The 18,074-nt window shown below is 39.7% G+C and overlaps 1 protein-coding gene across 3 annotated transcripts in view; it reads left to right on the top strand.

Moving 5' to 3' along the window:
• CSF1R (colony stimulating factor 1 receptor) overlaps nt 1-18,074 on the top strand; it is an 83,717-nt gene that overhangs the window by 13,074 nt on the left and 52,569 nt on the right. For all 3 annotated transcript variants that reach the window (XM_058166642.1, XM_058166641.1, XM_058166640.1), the window contains exons 2-4: nt 9,919-10,170; nt 11,832-11,974; nt 12,904-13,069. In XM_058166642.1, the coding sequence (XP_058022625.1) occupies nt 9,919-10,170; nt 11,832-11,974; nt 12,904-13,069 (561 nt within the window). The remainder of the gene's footprint in view (nt 1-9,918; nt 10,171-11,831; nt 11,975-12,903; nt 13,070-18,074) is intronic.

The following is an 18,074-nucleotide window of genomic DNA, read 5'->3' on the forward strand; positions in this document are numbered from 1 at the left end:
ATATAAAAAGTGGAAAGAGGGGCAAATAACTAAGGCAGAATATCAGCAAATAGCCGAGCCTCTAAAGATGAAGTGAGGAAAGCTAAGGCTCACAATGAACAAAGGCTAGCGACAAAAGTAAAAAATAATAAAAAAAGCTTCTTCCAACATGTTAAAAACAAGAAAAAAGTCAAGGAAACAATTGGCCCATTGCTGGGAGAAAGTGGCAAGAAGATGACAAGCAACAGGAGAAAGCAGATCTACTTAACTCATATTTTGCATCTGTCTTTACACAAAAGGAAAAACAATCCAACCTATCAAAACAGCACTACAAAAACAGATTAGAAACACAAGTTAAAATAGGGAAGAAAATGGTAAGTGAACACCTGTCTACCTAGACGAGTTCAAATCACCAGGACCGGATGGATTACACCCCAAGGTTCTGAAGGAACTGGCAGACGGATCTCAGAACCACTGAACTATATCTTTCAAAGATCCTGGAGCACAGGGAGCTGCCAGAGGACTGGAAAAGAGCTGATGTAGTTCCCATCTTCAAAAAGGAAAAAACAGATCCAGGAAACTACAGACCTATCAGTCTGACCTCAATACCGGGGAAGATTCTGGAAAAGATAATCAAGCAACGAATCACCGAACACCTAGAAGCAAACAAAGTAATAACCAAAAGCCAACATGGGTTTGTCAAAACAGATCATGCCAGACTAATCTTATCGCATTCTTTGACAAAATGACAAAATTAGTAGACCAGAGGAATGCTGTTGATATAATTTACTTGGACTTCAGTAAAGCATTTGATAAAGTAGACCATAACCTACTACTAGATAAAGTAGAAAATGTGGGTTAGACAGCACCACCACCAGATGGATTCGTAACTGGCTGACCAACCTCACCCAAGTCTAGATCCTGTTTTCAGAAACACCAAAATATTTCTTTATTAATCCATCAGCATATTTCAGCAAGCTCAGTCTCAATTGGACAGCTAGTTACATAGCCCCATTCATCTCAATCCATTGAGCTCACTGGAATTGGCTCAACAGTTAAGTGAAAAATCTCACATTAAAACCACATTTGTTTCATTGGATTGCAGCCATGACATTCTGAGAAGTTTTGTTTTTGCAGAACTTAACCTAGGGAATTTTGATGTCCTCTTTGACACTGTGTGAATCAGAGATTACACATTGGTCGATGCTCATATTTATTCACACTTTTAAATATATATATATATATTAAATATATATAAGTATTTAGGCTAAATACTTCCAATCTTACAAGGGAAAAGACCCGAACATACCAAAACCTGCATATATATACCCGTGAAAACAAATATATATATATATATATATATATATATATATATATATATATATATATATATATATATATATATATATATATATATATATATATATATATATATATATATACATATATATATATATATATATATATATATATATATATATATATTCTGAGGTTTTCGCAGGTGTTTGGTAGGTCTTGTTATTCGAGTTTTCTCCACAGAGAATAAGGCCGACGGTCATTCGTTCATCTTCTTAGCTACTGCGTTTGGGAGCAAAAGCACAAGCTGAAGCTCCCAGAAGCCTGAGCCTGAAGATGAAATGAGACTTCAAAATGTCGCCAAGACACTTCCAATTTTACACGGGAGAAAACCCGAACAACCAAAGACCTATATACAAGCACCCGTGAAAACCTCAGAAAACAAATATATACATATATATATATATTCATAGGTTTTCATGGGTATAGGTATGTAGGTCTTGGCATTTTCGGGTCTTTTCCCATGTAAAGTTGAGAATATCTTGGCGACGTTTCGACAAGGTCTCACTCATCATCTTTAGGCTTGTGTCTTCGGCTTTCTGCTTCTTGAGCAAAGAGTGGTCAGAGCTGAAGCACAAGCACTAGCCTGAAGATGACGAGTGAACTCGACTTTACACGGACATACATACATACATACATACATACATACATACATATATTCATCTTCAGGCTTCAGCTTCATGCTCCCAGAAGCACGAAACTGAAGCCTGAAGATGACAATGACTTCATGTCAAGACACTTCCAATTTTACGCGGGAGAAAACCCGAATAACCAAAGACCTACATATATGTATGTATGTGTGTGTGTGTGTGTGTGTGTGTGTGTGTGTGTGTGTGTGTGTGTGTGTGTATAATTGTAATATGTGTTTTCTTGTCAAACCTTTCTTGTCAAAGAAGCTTAGGACATGTCAGAATGTAGTCAAAGCTTAATATAGACATAAATAATAAAAAAATACAGCTGGTTAAAAAAACGTTTTAAACACTTAAAAAGAAAACATTGCAAACTAAAGAGCTTAAATCTATGGGGGGCCTCCCACCCACCCGAGGTAATAGCAGAATTCATTTCAGGGACTGCCGTGAGTATGCCATAGAGGCCCATCCCACCCCACTTATTCCCCCAGTCAAGTACTGAAAAACAGAAGTGAAAGAACAGCAAAATTGAAGAGTTAAAATGGGGACGGGAAGATGAGGCAGGGGAGACAACCACAGAAGAGGGACAGAGACCACCAGTCTCAATGTGTTTCCTCTGTTGCTGAAAGGGACTAAAAAGTTTGTCTTCTCTGATGCCTTCCTCAGCAGATCTGAGTTACAGAAATATTTCTCACTTCCTCATCTTTTTCTTATAAATATATGTGGCGGTCAAAAGAAATCACTGACGCTGCAAAAAAAAAAAGTGCATATTTGGGGGAGAGAGGAATAGTCTTTTGGCTCTTAGAAAAACTTGAAACCTTTTCTTCCTTTTGTTTCTTCCTTGACAGCCATTGAAGGCTCTGATATTTTGGAATCTGGTATTTTGTTTCATTCTTAATGCTCCATATACAATTTCACTTTTCCTTTCTTTATCCTGTTTATGGGACACTGTAACTTAAACAATGTTTTTCAAACTTGGCCACTTTACAATATGTGGATTTCAATTCCCAGAATTCCCCAGCCAACACACACACACACACACACCGAACATGGAAGACCAGTTCCTGTAGCCAGAAAGGTTGGGAGGGGGACACACTGCTTTACAGCACTCCCTGAGCATATTGCCCCCAACATTCTGGGTCCTCATTTTTACCAAACTTGGAAAGACAGAAGGCTGAGTCAACCTTGAGCTGTTCAGGATCAAACTCCTGACTGTGAGCAGAGTTTGCCTGCAATACAGGATTCTAACCACTGCATCACCACATCATCATCATCATCATCATCATCATAAACTATTTCATTTTCTTGAGTCCCCATCTTGATTCCCCTTGATTGTTCCATCTCTCATTATCAAGCAAATTAGATCTGTACAGCTTTTGACCAGGATTGTCCCAGAGTTGTCCTCTAGTCCTGCTATCCTGGCCACTCCCCTAGTCTTGGGGAGTAGGGATATCCAGAATTGCAAAGAGAACGGGTCAGTATATCAGTTACAAGTGCTTCCCCCTTTGCCTGCCCAAGTGAGCATGTGTAACATCTCTTTGCCCCTGTTTTGAACACCAGGACAAATAGCAAGACTTAGATAAGGGGATGGTCTTCCCAGACTGTCCTCAGGTCCGTTTCTCACCTAGCCTGTCAATAGTTACAATTGAACGTGTCCAGAAATATTTTACAAGAAGAGTTCTCCATTCCTCTGAAAACAACAAAATACCTTATCCCACCAGACTTGAAATCCTAGGCTTAGAAAACTTGGAACTCCGTCGCCTTCGACAAGACCTAAGTTTAACTCACAGAATCATCTATTGTAATGTCCTTCCTGTCAAAGACTACTTCAGCTTTAATTGCAATAATACAAGGGCAACCAATAGATTTAAACTTAATGTTAACCGCTTTAATCTAGATTGCAGAAAATATGACTTCTGTAACAGAATCATCAGTGCTTGGAATACTTTACCTGACTCTGTGGTCTCTCCCATAATCCTAAAAGCTTTAACCAAAAACTTTCTACTATTGACCTCACCCCATTCCTAAGAGGACCATAAGGGGCGTGCATAAGCGCACAAACGTGCCTACCGTTCCTGTCCTATTGTTTTTCTTTTCTTCTTCCTATATATATATATATGCTTATACCTCCTAACATTTACTCATATATATGTTTATATACTATATAATCTTTTTGTATGATGTTGTGACAAAATAAATAAATAAAAAATAAATAGTTAAATGAGTCTCTGTCTTTGAGAGATAAAGGGAACTTCCTGTTTCTGGAGTCTTGCATCTCCTCCTCTTTTTAAGATGTAGTTTATATAGAATATAGAAGTGGGGTTTTTTTGTCCTTGTGCATTTCCTAAGAAATATTACTTTAAATATAATGAATGTCATTTAGTGTTCCATCCCAAATGCCTATTTATCAGCTTTAGTCTAGCTGCCAATAAATGCAATGCAAAGAGATAAAATAGGCAGTTAGGACATGTATTTTTTGATGGACTATTTCTATTTACATTTAACCTTTGGCCAACAGCTGCAAGCAGCAAAAATACCAATGCACAAAAGAATGTGCCCCAGACCCTTTTTATCTTTGAAAGATTAGGAACATTAAGCCCTTTCCCAGAAATTTTTGGGCTTTGGCAAGTTCTGGAAATGCAGAAATTCTCCAGACACAAGGAGCAAATAGATTGGGAAGCCCAAATACAGAACGTCTCATATGTATGAAAAATGTGAGAGGTATTAACGAAATAAAGGCTGTCCTCCATGAAGGGGGAACATCTCCTCCCATTTGAATTTTATTAAATAACTCTTTAAGTGGTTCAACCATCTCATTTTGTAAATTTTTATAATAAACAGCTGTTAAACCATCTGTACCTGGTGCTTTACCAATTTTAAGTTGCTTAATTGCTAACAAAATTTCCTCTGAAGTAATTAATTGATTCAGTTCTTCTCTTTGATTTTCTGTAAGCTCACAAATATTTTGTTGTTGTAAATATCTTTCTATCTCTGTATCATCAATCATGTCCCTAGAATATAACTTACTATAATACTCTAAAAATGCTTTTTTAATCAAGTTCTTTTGGTAAACTTCCTTAACCCTATATTCTATTTTATCAATCATTCGTGATTTCTGTTTTTTCCTTATTAAATAGGCAAGCCATCTTCCTGGCTTATTGGCATTATTAAATGTATTATGTTTTACATATTGTAAATTAATTGCTACTTGATCTGCCATCAACATATTAAACTGACCTCTTAATATATTTATTGATTCTTTTATTTTACTATTTCCTGGGCTATTTATCAATAATTATTCTTTCTTTTTAATTTCCTCTTCCAATTCCTTTTTCTTTTTCTGCAATTTATTTTTGTATTTAATATTCATTTGTATAAGATTTCCTCTCATATAGGCCTTGCTAGCATCCCAAATCATCTCTATAGATGTTTCTTTTTTCATATTCATAATAAAAAATTCTTTCATTTGCTTTTTACATTCATTTACATTTTGTTCATATTTAAACAAATTCTCATTCAACCTCCATGATCTCCTAGCCTCCTTTTCCCGATCAAATTCAATCCAAACTGGACTATGATCAGATAGAGTTCTTGAACAAATCTTAGTCTTCTTCACTCTAGAATACAAATCATTAGTCGTTAATACCGAAGGAAGATCGAGATGGTATTAAAGCAGAGAATTATAGGCCTATATCACTTTTAAATACTGATTACAAGATATTTACCAAGATACTTGCTAATAGATTAATGCCAGTGATGAATCAAATAATTCATAATGATCAGTCAGGATTTATTAAGGGTAGGCAGATGAGATATAATGTGAGGCAAATCGTAAATTTACTTGAATATTTGGAACGAAACAACCAAGTCTCAGCGGCATTACTTTTTTTGGATGCTGAAAAAGCTTTTGATAGATTGGATTGGCAGTTTTTGTTCAAAGTAATAGGAAAAATGCAATTTGGGGATTATTTTATCCATGCAATCAAAGCAATATATCAGAAGCAAACAGCACAAATAATAGTAAATGGTGGGTTAACAGAAACTTTTAAAATTGGGAAAGGGACGAGACAGGGATGTCCCTTGTCTCCATTACTTTTTATTTTAACTTTAGAAATTCTTCTGAATAAAATACGTGGTTCCGATCGAATAAAGGGAATTAGAGTTAAACATCAAGATTACAGATTAAGAGCTTTTGCAGATGACCTGGTTGTTACTGTATCTCAACCAATATACTCAGTTACTGGTTTAAAAGATATAATTGGTCAGTATGGTAAAGTATCTGGATTTAAGGTGAATCAGCAAAAGACAAAGATGATAACTAAAAATATGAATATACAACAAAAGAAGAGTTAGAAAGAACTACAGGTTTTGAAATTGTTAAAAGGTTAAATATTTAGGAATATATATTACAGCTTCAAATGTTAAATTATATAAAAATAATTATGAGGTATTGTGGCAGAAGGTATGGAAAGAAATGGAGAGTTGGAAGAAGTTACAACTATCTTTGCTGGGAAGAATAGCAGCTATAAAATGAATGTTTTGCCCAGGTTTTTATTTTGTTTCAAATGATACCGGTGCTTAAGAATGATATTAAATTACAGGAATGGCAAAAGGGATTAATAAATTTGTATGGATGGGCAAAAACCAAGAATAAAATTAAAAATAATGCAGGATACAAGGAAAGGGGGTCTTAAAATGCCTAATTTAAAATTGTATTATGAAGCAGTTGTCTTATCATTAATTACTGATTGGATTAATTTAACTGAGGAAAGAGTTTTGAATATAGAAGGTTATGGTTTGTTATATGGGTGGCATGCCTATTTATTATATGATAAGAAAGTAGATAAAATATTTAAAAATAATATAATTAGAAATGCATTATTGAGGGTTTGGAGGAAATATCAATATAATTAGATGGAAAGATTCCAATATGGGCAATCCGAGACACATGATAGAAAATATAAATATATATCAAAAGATGGAGGTAGTTACCTATAAAGAACTTCTTTGTATGGAAAAGGGGGAATTACAATTAAAATCTAGAGAAAAGATGGGGGAAGAAGGGAAAAATTATACATGGTTCCAATATGGACAATTACAAGCTAGATGGAAATTAGATCAAAAAATAGGTGTTAAGCAAATTGAGGATAATTTGTTAAAACAAATGAGAGATCAAGGCCAACAGCATATTAAGAGGTTGTATAATGTATTAGTAGAAATAGACTCAGAGACTGAATTGGTTAAGGATTGTATGATTAAGTGGGCACAAAATTTTCAGCAACCAATAATGTTGGAAACTTGGGAAAGAATTTGGGTGAGGAATGTTAAATTTACACAAGCGCAAAATATGAGAGAAAATTTTTATAAGATGTTTTATAGATGGCATTTAGACCCCAAAAAATTGTCATGTATGTATCCTAATGTACAGGCTAAATGTTGGAGATGCGATTGTGAAGATGCCACTTATTACCATATATGGTGGACTTGTAAAAAAGTTAAAGCATTTTGGATTAAAGTATGGTGGATCATGCAGAATATTTTGAAAAAGAAGATTAAGTTTACCCCGCAGTTCTTTTTACTAGGAATAATTATGGACTGTACAGTTATAGAGACTAAATTGATTTTGAACTTAATAACAGCCGCAAGACTTTTGATTGCTCAATATTGGAAGAAAGAAGAATTACCTACAATTGAAGAATGGACACTTAAAGTATCAAATCTGGCAGAAATGGCAAAATCTCTGCTTATTTGAAAGACTATACACAAGAAAAATATATTTTAGAATGGAAAATGTGGATTGATTATATTCAAAATAAGTATCAGATAAAAAAATATCGAATAGCATATGAGTAAATTTAGGAAATATTTTGTATTAGATATATTTCTGAAGGAGAGGGGAATTGAGAGTGTGATTAAGTGTGGAGAGACTAGAGATTATAATTTAGGAATTATTTTAGATTATGATTGTTAGTTTTGATACCCTGCATTTTGTTCTGGGAAGTCGGGGTGGGGGGCGGGGGGTATGGGGGAGGGGAATTGGGGGGTTGAGGCTAGAGATGGAGTGATGGTGAATGTACAGGGATTATTGAAGATGTATAAATATAATTAATGTAGGGTCGGGTCTGCCCAGTTACCATTTTAGAACAGTGGGGAGGGAGAAAAGAGAGAGTAGGAGGTAGGAAAGAGGAGAAGAGGAAGGAAGAGGGGTAGAAGAGGGAGAAGGAAGGTGGAGGGTGGAGGGAGGAGAGGATGTAGATAAGAGAAGGAGAGGAAGGTTTGGATAGTAAAAGAAGGTAGAAGAGGGGAGTGTTAAAAAGGGGGGTGGTGACTGGGCAGGCCCGACTAAATGTATATAACTGTACAATGAATGAATTGTTTGACATGATTGTAAAAATAAAACTTTTTTACTAAAAAAAAAATGTGAGAGAGGTTTGGAACTATTTTTTTTTACAAAAAAAATAGATTTACAAAAATATTGTATTCAGAATATCTATATGTCTAAAATAATATGATCTTTCAGAATGTAGGCTACACATGCCTCTCAGACCACCAGAGTCAAATTCATAATTTAAGAAGGCTGTTGAAAATAATGAAGTTATTTCAAACTTAATTGTTTTCTTTCTGATGTCTCTTCCTTCATGAAACAAACATAGCTGTTCAAGAAAACCTGAATTTGGACCAGATATATCCAAAATATATTAGCAGAAATCCCAAATGGGAACAGAAAAATTATCTGAGAAAACAGAGAATATTTCTCCTTTTCCTTTTCTTTAAGAAAAGGAAGAAAGATACTGAACTGTAGAACTGAATCCCTATATTGTGGTTGGACATGTAACTGTCACAAAAAGGCATGTAATTATGGCTCTATTCACTGGAAGAATACCAATAATGACCATTGGCTTTCTTTGGTAAAAGATTGAGGATAGCTGTGGCCCAGCAGCCATGAGTAGATAATATTATTTTGCAATTCCCTGTATCTAGTATCCAACCAGCACTACAATGTGAGAACTTAGAAGGCATAGTAAGTTGAGTTAGGGTGCAGAAGTGAATTTGCAAGAAGCAACAGCTGGGACAGCAAAATAGTTCATGTATTCACAGAGATCTAGCAAAAGGAGCCCCACAGGGTGACCAAAAGAAAAGAGACACAGGAACTGTAGACTTAAGGACATATCAAAAAGGTGAGAAATAAAATCAGGCAACAAGGAGAAAGATAAAACTGGACGATGTGCTGAACTGCTTGCTAGAGGAAAAGTCATTGCCAGCACACAACAAGCTTCAATTAAATGGATACATTGATGAGATCAGGTTGATCACAGATCTGCAGGGGATACCTGCTCTTCTATGGTGGTGGAGCAGTTGTGCCTGTGGGAAGGAAGCCACCGTGGCACTGCCTATCTTAAAACTGGCAGTTCCAGTTGATCTCAAGTCGACCCTGACATGGTTTAATGTCTTCCAAATGTGATAATTCTGCTAATGCAGAATGGTTGTGTTGAAGGTAAGTGGCATGGCAGGTTCACATTTCATCCAGACAGTAATTGGTTTAGACTGGTCAGTTTTTCTCAAAATTGCCTTCAGACAAATCTCCTATAATCAATCATGTCTACAGCCTTCTATAGCTTTGTGACCGAACAATGCTTCAGACTCAGAGATTCAGATGGCCCTGATCCTTTTAGCTTTTTGTAACATCCTGAAGACCTGGCTTTATCCTCAGAAGGTTAAGCAAGCTTGGTTGTTAATGTTATTTTAAAACTGATTTACCATGGAACATTGCTTTTAACTTTGTTTTTTTCATCTTTGTTTGCTACCCAGAGTCACTATTGTGAGAAGGGCACCTGAATTGTCTGTGTATCTATATGAATTCAAAGCAATAGCTTTCCAGCCACCCTGACTTACTTCTTAGAACAAAGAATTGCAAAATAACAAAAAGTAATATCAGACTTTTTCTTCATTTTAGCATCAGCTTCTCCCACCATTTACCCTAATCTTGACATTCTGAGGGTGAAGCAAGGTGACTCGGTCGAATTACTTTGCTCAGGGAATTTCCCAGTTGTGTGGATTGGTATCCAGAATGGGTCCAACATGATGGTGTACGACAATGGGACCCTCTACATGCCTAAGGCTAGTGGCAATCAGATGGGGAACTACCAGTGTGCATATATCAACAAACCAGAAGAGGGGATTAGAACGATATATGTGGCTGTGACAGGTAAGCAGATTTCTCCTTATTATCTCTCATATGCTCTGAAAAGAAATCATTGCATATGCTAAGTAAACACTGACTGAGAATAAGAGGAGTTGATGTGTTCCCCATACCTCCACTGTCAGCTGTCAGTGTTTTTACAGAGGATGGAGGGGTTGTAATGTATGGAGTGTAAAGCCTGCTGTGGGTATGTTAGGGTCCATCAGGTAGCAAAGACACTTGGGCCGCTTGGGTCCTACTGTACAGTAGGATTAGAAATTGACACCTTGTTTGAGATTTTTTCCCAACAAGGCTTAACTATGCCAATATTTTTTTCATACATGAAACAAAGCAATCATGGGAAATCCCTGCTGTAAATTTGTCCAGTTCAACAGTAGGAAATTAGTTCATTTGGGTGACTCATAGAATGGAGTCCTTTCAAGCAAAAGAGGCAGTTGTTCATTCAGATGCCCAGAATTATCAACTTTAACTCTTGGACAGATTGTATCCCAAAGAGAACACATCTGTAATAAGGGAGTCCTTTTAGATTCACGACTGGAAGATCTGAAGGATGAGCTTGCCAAGCAAACCCTCCTAGGGAAACTATTGAACTGTTTTTTTAAGGCCAAAGCTGACTTGATGGCATAAATGATTCTGGGTTCACAACTCCTGCTTGATGAACAAATGCAGGCCATGGCCAAGATATTTTCCCTTGAAGACCATGCAGATTCTTTAGCTGCTGCAAAATGCTTCTACTGCTACATTGCACTACTGCTTTGTAGCTATTACATGTTACTTGAGCAAAGCTGAAGATGCTAGTTATTACATATAAAACCCTGTAAGTCTTGAAGCTTGGGATCAATTTAGGGCCTGTCCATTCAGTGGGGGAGACCAAACCCTGCTGAAACTCCTTCCATGAGTCACAATGAGAGGGAGCTCTTCTCCTGAGAAACAATTTGCTTTCCTGAGGGAAGACTGGTTTTACAAATATTAGTGGGGCCATCACACCAAGCTACTTGATATTGAACAGCTACTGTATGCATTATGTTACTAATTTTACAAATGAAGGCAAATATACGTATCCTTGGATAATGCTGTAGGATCCAATCTGTGTCAACAGAATGTGAGAGAAGCTCCCTGAGGATGGGTTCCAGGATGAGTCCAAAAGCTTAGAAAATTAAACCTCTGGTCCTGGTGACCAACCCAAATTGGATCCTGTTATTACTTTTATTATAATTAATATCTGTACATTGTCTATCGTGTATGCTGAGTTGAGGCAAAAGAAATATCTTATGAACAAACAAACAAATGCACACACACACCCGAGGCCCCTACTGAGAGAGAAGACCTGAGCACAGATATTTTGCTCTCATCACCAAGTCAGTCAATCTTATTTCACATTGGTTCCAGCTATTTTTCTATGCGTCCCAAGCTATCATATGGATTCATAACGTATTTCTTCTATACATCCTGAGTCGGTGTGGTGTGGCTTTAGTGATGTTTATCCTTCTGTGGAAAAGGGCATGGACGCCTTGATTCCGTGCCTGATTGCTGATCCAGGATTCACAGGCAACATGACCCTCCTTAAATATAGCACCTTATGTTATAAGGTGAAGACATTGGGTTTCTTTGACTGACAAGCCTTCTAGCTCAGTCTCTACTTAACAGACTTTTCTGACTTCTCTTAGACAACCATCAGCCTTTGACAGTTACTATTGGAGGAGGAGTAGAACATGTGCGGTTACAAGGAGAACCATTCAACATTTCCTGCAGAGTACAATATCACTCTTATGAATATAATGGCAAATGGATCTATCCCCTTACTGCAAATGTAAGCCATCTCTAAGGGTTTTAGACATGCACCTTAGCTTGTGTTGTTTGTCTTGAATGAGCTCAGAGTTACCTGTGGCTTCTATAAGTCAGTTCATGCAAGGACTTAGTCCAATCTTCCAGAGCTATTGAACAACAATGTCTATCATCCCTAACCTGCAAGACATTCATGGGCATCCAATGATTTAATATGTGCTGCGATGTCACAATGAAAACTCTGCTCCTTAGATATTTGAGTGCAACTTTGTGACACACAACTAAAAAATGGCAGTCTTGCAAAATGACACATGTGTCATCCTTTTGGCATCATCATGGCTAGGTGCAGGCATCATGAGGCTATTGACTGACTGGGATGTTGGGAGTTGTAGTCCTTAGTGATTCAAAATGAAGAAAGCTGCTTCAACTGCATGTTGCACATTAACCTTGCTCTTCTCAAGGTTGATTTGCTTTTGCATCCTGACTGTTTAATCCAGGTTGTCTTTTAACTACATCATTACGAGATTCTCTTGAATCTTCAAGCTGCCTTGCAAATACAACTTCAGTCATTTCTAATAAACAAGAATAAGAGACAGAAGCAAACAAAGGATATTAATTTATCAATTAGATATACTACTGAATCTTATGTCTTTCTTTTCACCTACTTTAATTGCTTGTAAAAGAGTTTTTATTTTTAAGTATACTTTTATACTTCAACAATACAAATGGGAAACCATTGTCCTCATGACTTATTATTTAGGAACTAGCATAATCTTAAATATATATGAATCATGAAATAACATGAACAACTGGTATTAACAAAACATAAGTGGAGAACCAGTGGGTTCTCAGCCCTATTCAAGGAAAAACCCTAAACTCTGGTAAAGATTTAATTGGAGATAATGGCTCATATTTCCCAATCAGCCCAGTAATATCTGTCTTTTCTTACCACAGGCCAGCTTGAATTCAATGGATTTAGATACTGGATTATCTCAGTCATACGCCAGTGATTACAACCTATTCATTCCAGCAGTGCAGTTACAAGACAGTGGAATATATACTTGCCTTGGGGAAGCTGCACAATTACATGTAAATGTTTCGGTTACTCTCCAGGTGCTAGGTAAGTGAGAACACAGGGAAAACCCCCTCACCCATCAATAAAAATAGATTCTGTGTATTCAAAACACCCCACAAGTTTATAAATAAGGTTGTCTTCTTTTAGCTTCTGTGGGATTTTTACATTGTGTTAGCCGACTAGAAGGCTTTAATGGATAGAAATATGGAATATTAGTTAAATCAAGCAGAAACGAATAAACACAGTGCATGAGGACAATTACCAAAGGTTGTCTATAATTTAGTATATTCTAGTCTCTCGGTAAGAAAAATGCCTGATAGACAGAAATTCTTAGTATATTCCAGAATACAAGTCTGTTATATAAGTATGTTTCTTTATGCTTCAGGAAAAGTATACAACTATAAAACACCAAAACTCAGAGTTACTTCTCATTAATTAGTGTAACTACTACAAAGTTTTCAAAAGAAATGTAGCATTGCTTTCTACTCTCTTTTAAAATTCATCAAGATACGAATAAAATTTCTCATACTTTCAGAATTAGATGTTTAAAGGACATACAAGACAAGATGCCTCCTTTTCCCACATCCCATATTTCCATTCAAATCTCTCCACATTTTGAATGGCAACGTTTCTGTCAGGGGTGGGTTCTACTTAGCTTTACTACAAATTCACAACGGGACTGTGCGCACATGCTTGCTTCGCTCACATGCAGAAACTTCATGAAAACATCTGGGTTGGTGGGCGGAGCCTCCTGTTTTACTACTGGTTGCTGGTTTTACTACTGGTTTGCAAGAACTGGTCCGAATTGGGGGCAACCCACCACTGGTTTCTGTGATAATTCAACTATCTTGCTCCTATCGAATCTTGTCCATAAAATTGATATTGTACTTAAGTACAACATATTTATGACCAACTTTTCTTGCTTTCCGGATATACCTAAGGGAAATCAAATGCTTAGAGGCTCCTAAAGTAGAACTGAATTACCCCAGAAATATGAAATTTATATTCTGTCCCAGCCCTTTCCTCAGTTCATGCTTGTTTCTTTTGTAAGCCCATCAATAGGAACTGTCTATTAATGGATTTTGCAGGCCACCTAGTAAACTTCTTTTGGGTTAAAGATCAGATCAGAACTCTTTAAATCACCTTTCCGTAATTACCATCCAGTTCAGGGGTGGGTTCCACTTACCTTCGCTACTGGTTCACTCTCATGAATGTGCGTGCGCTTTGTACATGCACATTGCTTCTGCACATGCGCAGAACATTCTGCGCATGGACAGACCATCTGTGATGACATCCAGTGGTGGCGAAGCCTCCTGCCACCGCTGCTACCAATTTGCACAAACCGGGGTGAACCGATAGGAACCCACCATTGCTGCAGTTGTATTGGCCCATATTTCACATGGGGTTGTGGGAGTTATTTTTCAATGTATTTCAAGGCTGCCAGGACAGAGATATGGAATTGAATGAAGTCCTGCTTGTAGAATTTTTAAATTCTGTACACAAATGTCTCTATTTGCTGTGTCAGATAATGAATCAGGGGCATGCAATAGTGCATCATGTAGCATCATGGCTGCTCATTGTGAATGTTGCAAGAATTACTTGGTGTTTGGTGTACCCTCTAAGATATACATGCCCCTTACAAATAAATGCCCCTTCCTGTTAAAGACTATTGCAGCTTCAGTCACAACAATACAAGAGCAAACAATAGATTTAAACTTAATATTAACCGCTTCAATCTTGATTGCAGAAAATATGACTTCTGTAACAGAGTTATTTATTTATTTATTTTAATTTATTTATTTATTTCGATTTTTATACCGCCCTTCTCCCGGAGGGCTCAGGGCGGTGTACAGCCAAGTAAAAATTCAATATATAAACATTAAAAAGAGGTTAAAAAGAAATATTATAATGTGGCCGAAATTTTAAAACCATTTAAAATCTTAAAACATAAATACCCCAATAAAATTTCAATCCAGTCCCGCTTGAATAAATAGGTGCATTTTCAGCTCACGCCGAAAGGTCCGAAGATCAGGCAATTGACGTAAACCGGAAGTTCATTCCAGGCGTAGGAGCTCCAACAGAAGGCCCTTCCTGGGGCCGCCAGCCGACATTGCTTGGCGGACGGCACCCTGAGAAGGCCCTCTCTGTGTGGTCTGGTCGGTGGGAGGCACAAGGTAACAGCAGGCGGTCCCGTAAGTACCGGGTCCTAAGCCATGGGCGCTTTAAAGGTGGTAACCAAAATCTTGAAGCGCACCGAAGACCACAGGAAGCCAGTGCAAGCTGCGCAGGATTGGTGTTACATGGGAGCAACGAGTTGCCCCACTATTACCAGCAGCTGCATTCTGGACTAGCTGCAGCCTCGGGTGCACTTCAAGGCAGCCCATGTGAGAGCATTGCAATAGTCCAAGCGGGAAATGACAAGGGCATGAGTGACTGTGCATAAGGCATCCCGGTCAAGAAAGGGGCGCAACTGGCGCACCAAGCGTACCAGGAAGAACAGGTCCTCGTCCTCGAGAGCCACAGTCTCAAACTCATCCCAAATAACCTCAACAAGGCGTGCCTCTGCCATCCCACTTGGATCATCGCAATTTTGGTCTAGACTATCCCGAAGCTGAGCGATTTTATCGTATAGATAACGTTAAACTCCTCAGCACGTCCCTGTAGGGGTCATCCCGCCTCCTGATGAAGGAGGGAGCGAGTCACCCGAACAGGGCGGCCGGGCGGTTATCTGCCGATGCAATGAGGGTGGAAGCGTGGAGCGTTTCGCCTCCCTCATTGCCACTAGGTAGGTCTTAGTAAAGATCTCACTAGTGTCCGATCAGCCTCGGAACGGCTAGACCTCCAGGTACTCTCTAGGCGTCTTCTCCGGCGTTTCATCTCCCTCAGCTCCTCAGAGAACCAAGGAGCCAAGTGAGATCTGCGCCAGGTCAGAGGCAAAGGCACGACACGGTCCAAAGCCCCGTCGCGGCCCGCTCCCAGGCCGCAACGAGTTCTTCAGTCGTGCCGTGGGCAAGACCCCCAGGAACCAGCCCAAGCCCCGTCCGGACCCCCTCAGGCCCACCAGGCGCCTGGGACGGAACCAACGCATTGGCTCCGTCTCCCTGCGGTGGTGAGCGGCGGTCTGAAAGTCAGGCGAAGGAGAAAATGATCCGACCATGACACGGGTTCCGTCATTAAATCTCCTAATACCAGATCATTAATCCACTGTCCAGAGATAAAAATCAGATCTAGTGTGCCTCCCCCCGTGTGTGTGGGGCCATCAGTTACTTGAATCAGGTCCATGGCCGTCATGGAAGCCAGGAACTCCTGAGCTACCGTTGATGACAAGCCGGCCGATGGCAAGTTGAAGTCCCCCATGACCAAAAGTCTGGGAGTCTCAACTGCCACCCCGGCAAGCACCTCCAGCAGCTCAGGCAGGGCTGTAGTCACGCAGCAAGGAGCCAGGTACGCGATCAACAGACCCATCTGATTCCTATGGCCCCACTTCACAAGGAGGGATTCACAACCAGCTATCTGAGGCACAGTGGACTCCCTCGGCTCTAGACTTTCTCTAATCACAACCGCCACCCCCCCACCCCTACCTTGGGCCCTCGGCTGATGAAATGCACGGAAACCTGGAGGGCACAGTTCAACCAGGGGAACACCCCCCTCTGTGCCCAACCAGGTCTCCGTAATGCCCGTAATGTCCGCGGACTCCCTCTGTATAAGATCGTAAATCAAGGGAGCCTTATTTACCACGGACCGGGCATTGCACAGCACCAGCCGAAGACCCAAGCTCTGAGGATCTTGGCCATCCGGGGAACGGGTAAGGACTGAGGGCGGAGCACGTGATCGCCTTTAAACATCGAGCACGTGCTCCCAGGGACGATCGACCCCTTGCCTCCGCCATATCTGCCTCTCCCACTTACCGTACAGATGGAATGACACTCTCGCTCTGAACATCCCCTCCCCTGTCTTGGACCCAATGAAATAAAGCCGTGAGCACGCACTGGGACTGGACATACCTCCCTCCCACCCCAATGGGTTTCCCCCATCTCCACCCTCCCCCCCTCCCAACCCTTAAAATCCCCATTAAAACTCCCCTTAAAAAATCTATTAAAACAACTAATTAAAAAGCCCCTAAGCCTCCTATTTTTAGCATGCCACCTCTCAGGGCTCCAAAGCCCGTCCTCAAGGTGGGCCCTCGATAATATGGAGGGCCAAACCCGCGAGAGAGGGGCATCTCGCAGGGCAAGAAGGTCAGCCGCAGTAAATGTTCGTATCACAGAGAAAGTCCGGCAGGAGGCCCATCCTGGGCCGGTCAAGATGGTAACAGATGATACAGTGACCACGACCAGTCTGTCCTGATGGGAAACAGTCAATGGTGATCCTTGTGCGGTAGAGGACAAAACCGCTCACTCAGTCAGTTCACCACCACATATAAATAGTCAGGGGTGGACTAAGGAAGAAGGAGGGGGGGGGACCGATGATAAAGATGTTATTAATGCTTGGAACACACTAACTGACTCTGTGGTCTCTTCCCAAAATCCCCAAAGCTTTAACCAAAAACTGTCTACTATTGACCTCACCCCATTCCTAAGAGGTCTGTAAGGGGCGTGCATAAGAGCACAAATATGCCTATCATTCCTGTCCTGTTGTTTCCTTTCATTATATCCAATTAATATAGTTATTACATACTTATGCTTATATATGGAGGTTACATGAGGCTGGCTTCAGGGAATTGTTAATGCTTCTCTGAGAGAGGGTGTCTTCCCTACGGTCTTGAAAGAGGCTGTGGTGAGACCCCTCCTCAAGAAGCCCTCCCTGGATCCAGCTGTTTTATCGAACTACCGTCCGGTCTCCAACCTTCGTTTTGTGGCGAAGGTTGTTGAGAGTGTGGTAGCGCATCAGCTTCCTGAGTACCTGGATGAAACTGTCTATCTGGACCCGTTCCAGTCCGGCTTCCGGCCTAGGTACAGCACTGAAATGGCTTTGGTCACGTTGGTGGATGATCTCTGGAGGGCCCAGGACAGAGGCTGTTCTTCTGTCCTGGTCCTATTAGATCTTTCAG

The sequence above is a fragment of the Ahaetulla prasina genome, chromosome 2, assembly GCF_028640845.1.
Source record: "Ahaetulla prasina isolate Xishuangbanna chromosome 2, ASM2864084v1, whole genome shotgun sequence".
Classification (NCBI taxonomy): domain Eukaryota; kingdom Metazoa; phylum Chordata; class Lepidosauria; order Squamata; family Colubridae; genus Ahaetulla; species Ahaetulla prasina.